This window comes from Clupea harengus, chromosome 2 (assembly GCF_900700415.2).
Source record: "Clupea harengus chromosome 2, Ch_v2.0.2, whole genome shotgun sequence".
In the NCBI taxonomy this organism is placed as follows: domain Eukaryota; kingdom Metazoa; phylum Chordata; class Actinopteri; order Clupeiformes; family Clupeidae; genus Clupea; species Clupea harengus.
The window spans coordinates 11,465,364-11,468,299 of NC_045153.1; the positions used below are offsets into that span (position 1 = coordinate 11,465,364).

A 2,936-nucleotide genomic window follows, 5' to 3' on the forward strand; every position below is an offset into this window, starting at 1 on the left:
CAAGCCTTATACACCCCTCTCATCTAAATTCTGAATTTAGAGTATCTCATAATGGAAAATGACACATTGGATGCTAACTGTGTTGGGGGGAACTGTTTTTCATTATTTTTAATCGCATTTTAATTGCTTCAATCTTTCGGGACATGCTGTAGCTGGGGGAGATGCAGGAGGCTTACAGTTCTTCCAATTATAATTAGGCCATCTTCCATACGACCATTAGAAAAATGCTAAGAGTTAAGACTGGTACCTCTTTTTGCCCTGTGGACCAGTGGGACATTCTGGTATTTGTGAAACTGCAACGGTATGGATTTTCTCTATAAGTGTGTATGTTTTAGTTCTCATGCCTTTGGGTGTGTGTGTGTGTGTGTGTGTGTGTGTGTGTGTTTGTGTGTGTAAGTCAACTTTCTGCCAGAAAAAATCTATAGAGCTGGATCATTCAGAAGATTGAATTAACATTTATGATGAATGAGCTTCGCATGATAACTACAGGGTAGAATCTATCACTAATATGGGAAGCACTTTTTAAGCACTTGATTTATTATTCATGCAAGAACGAACCATGAAACAAAATTACCTCCTAAGTAATTAATAATTCGGGACGACGGGCCAACAACGCAATTCCCTAGACTGTGACCTACTACCTACTAGCTTATTTTTCCTTGTCTTGTGTGGTTGGCCGTGGCGCTGTGGAGTCGGTTCTCGTCGACGTTGGGGCATTTTGAATAGTTTTAACGTTCCTTCGGCTCGGGGTTTTTTTATTGGCCACGTCATACCGAGGGGAGAGACCGCCGACCTACGGATTCCTGAGCGCTGCTCGAATTTCCTTTAAGCACATTCCTCCCGTCCGCTTTGTACGACAAGCACAGCTTTTTCTCCTTCGCTGTTCTTCAGGCGCCCATTGGGAACAAAATCAAGAATGGTGAGTCTTCGGCAAGGTTTGTAAACATAACTGTATACATATCGTTTAGAAAAGCTACAACTAATGTATTTTTTCTACCGTTTCCATTTCTCCGTCTTCCGTCTATCCCTCTCCATTTCTCCGTGCAGATGTTCCGAAGTCTCCCTCTAGTTGTTCTGCTTGCCATAGTTTGCTGCCACGCCGAGGTAAGTTTACGACCTGATTTTTATCATCCAATTTTGTTGTATATATGCTATGATGCAGCATTAACGACTCCCAGTCAATTGCAAAGTATATCCGCTGACGAGTGAACAACTGTTTTGAAATTGAAACTGAATTTCAAATTGTGTTGAATTTCGTTCTTCAACCCGTTACAATTCATTGTTCATCGCTATACATTGTAAGGAAGAAACACCATAGCCTACTGTATTGTATATTTTGTATATTTTCCTCAAAAAACATAAACGATTTTAAAATCCTAGAAAAATGCCTCGTAGAACTGGGTTTATTAAAGCAATTATCAGTAATCACCAAAAGGCACCGACGCGCAGCTTATCCGCGCTGAAATCCTCATGCAACTAATGAGACGATCTCTGGTGTCAAATAATTAACTGTTCGAAATTAGTTAGTGTAATCTTTGCCTTCTTGCTATCCGAGTTAAGATGTTTCAGAAGAGGACTTTGTGTAGGCTATGTGTGTGTGTGTGTGTGTGTGTGAGAGAGTGCGTGTGACTGCATGAAAGAGAAGACATGAAAGTGTGTCAGCCGTTCAAATAAGACAGATGTGCAGTGGACCAACCACATTATTTTTTCAGCTGATACAATGATAATGGTTCTCATCGTGTCAGGCATACTTCATCATCCCTCAAGCTGAAAGAATGTGTGTGTGTGTGTGTGTGTGTGTGTGTGTGTGTGTGTGTGTGTGTGTGTGTGTGCGTGTGTGTGTTGTATTACTAGACCGGGTCACTTTTACTGTGTTTGTGTTGGTAATGAGCTACTTGTGTGGTGAGAGGATGGTGGGCTTTTGTCTGTGCCTTCAGATCACACCGCTCTCAGTCAACACACTGCTGTGAATATCAAGACTTCAAGAGCAGGGGGAGAACACACAGTTTGTGTGTTTAAGAGCCCAAAGTTTACTAAATAGGAACCAATTGCCACAGAGAAGGCCGTGTGTGTGCATATGTGTGTGTATGTGCAGCTGCTGACCACCTAGGCTTCATATGTGTGAGTTTGGGAATGTGCAAGTGTGTGTGTGTGTGTGTGTGTGTGTGTTTTGAGATGCTATGTTTACCATTGGGTGGTCCAGAGAGTGCTTACACATAAAGGTGTGAAGTCACTTCATTCTAGCTGTCATTCAACAACAAACAACAACAACAAACCTCACATATACTTCACACTCTAGTGTCTAAGGCAGACAACTCTGGAGGAACTCAGCCACTCTGTTATCCTCTGAGTGTTCTTAAAGGATTCGTACATCAAAAACAAGGCAAGGACCGCTGCGGCTCAGTGGCGTTGTGAAGCTCAAGCTTGAGTAACACTGATACTCTTTTGGGTACCTTTCCCTCAGCTCCCATCCTTGAAGTGCATTTCCTGAGGTGAACACGCAAAGTTAGATAAAGCTCAGAGTGTGGTAAACAGAGGTCATGAAGATGCCGTGAAGAGAAGAGTATACTCTTTTTTCCCCCTGATCTAATCAAGAGTCATGAACAGGAATGTTCTGTTGCTTGAATCTTTGGCAGCAGTATGGCAATTATGTGTGGAGTTACGAGTCTTCTTCTAGAAGGGTTGAGCGTGAGACCATTCTTACATGACGAGTTATACAATTGGCAAATATATACTGGGTTACCGCAGAATATTTCCCATTTTAAAATCAAGTTTTGTCATTCAACAGTTCGGTCTTTCAATACTCAACTCTATCACTACTCTACTCCTGCACACAGACACACACAAACACCCCCAACCTTGGCACACACACAGACTCACACAGCGCAACACACACACTCTGACACACAAACGCCCCCAACCTTTGCACACACACA

The 2,936-nt window shown here is 42.4% G+C and overlaps 1 protein-coding gene across 1 annotated transcript in view; it reads left to right on the forward strand.

Annotated features, from left to right (window-relative positions):
* Positions 1 to 764: 764 nt before the first annotated feature.
* fstl1b (follistatin-like 1b) overlaps positions 765 to 2,936 on the forward strand; it is a 46,834-nt gene continuing 44,662 nt past the window's right edge. The window contains exons 1-2 of the mRNA XM_031582620.2: positions 765 to 919; positions 1,048 to 1,104. Coding sequence (XP_031438480.1) covers positions 917 to 919; positions 1,048 to 1,104 — 60 coding nt within the window. The 5' untranslated portion in view covers positions 765 to 916. The remainder of the gene's footprint in view (positions 920 to 1,047; positions 1,105 to 2,936) is intronic.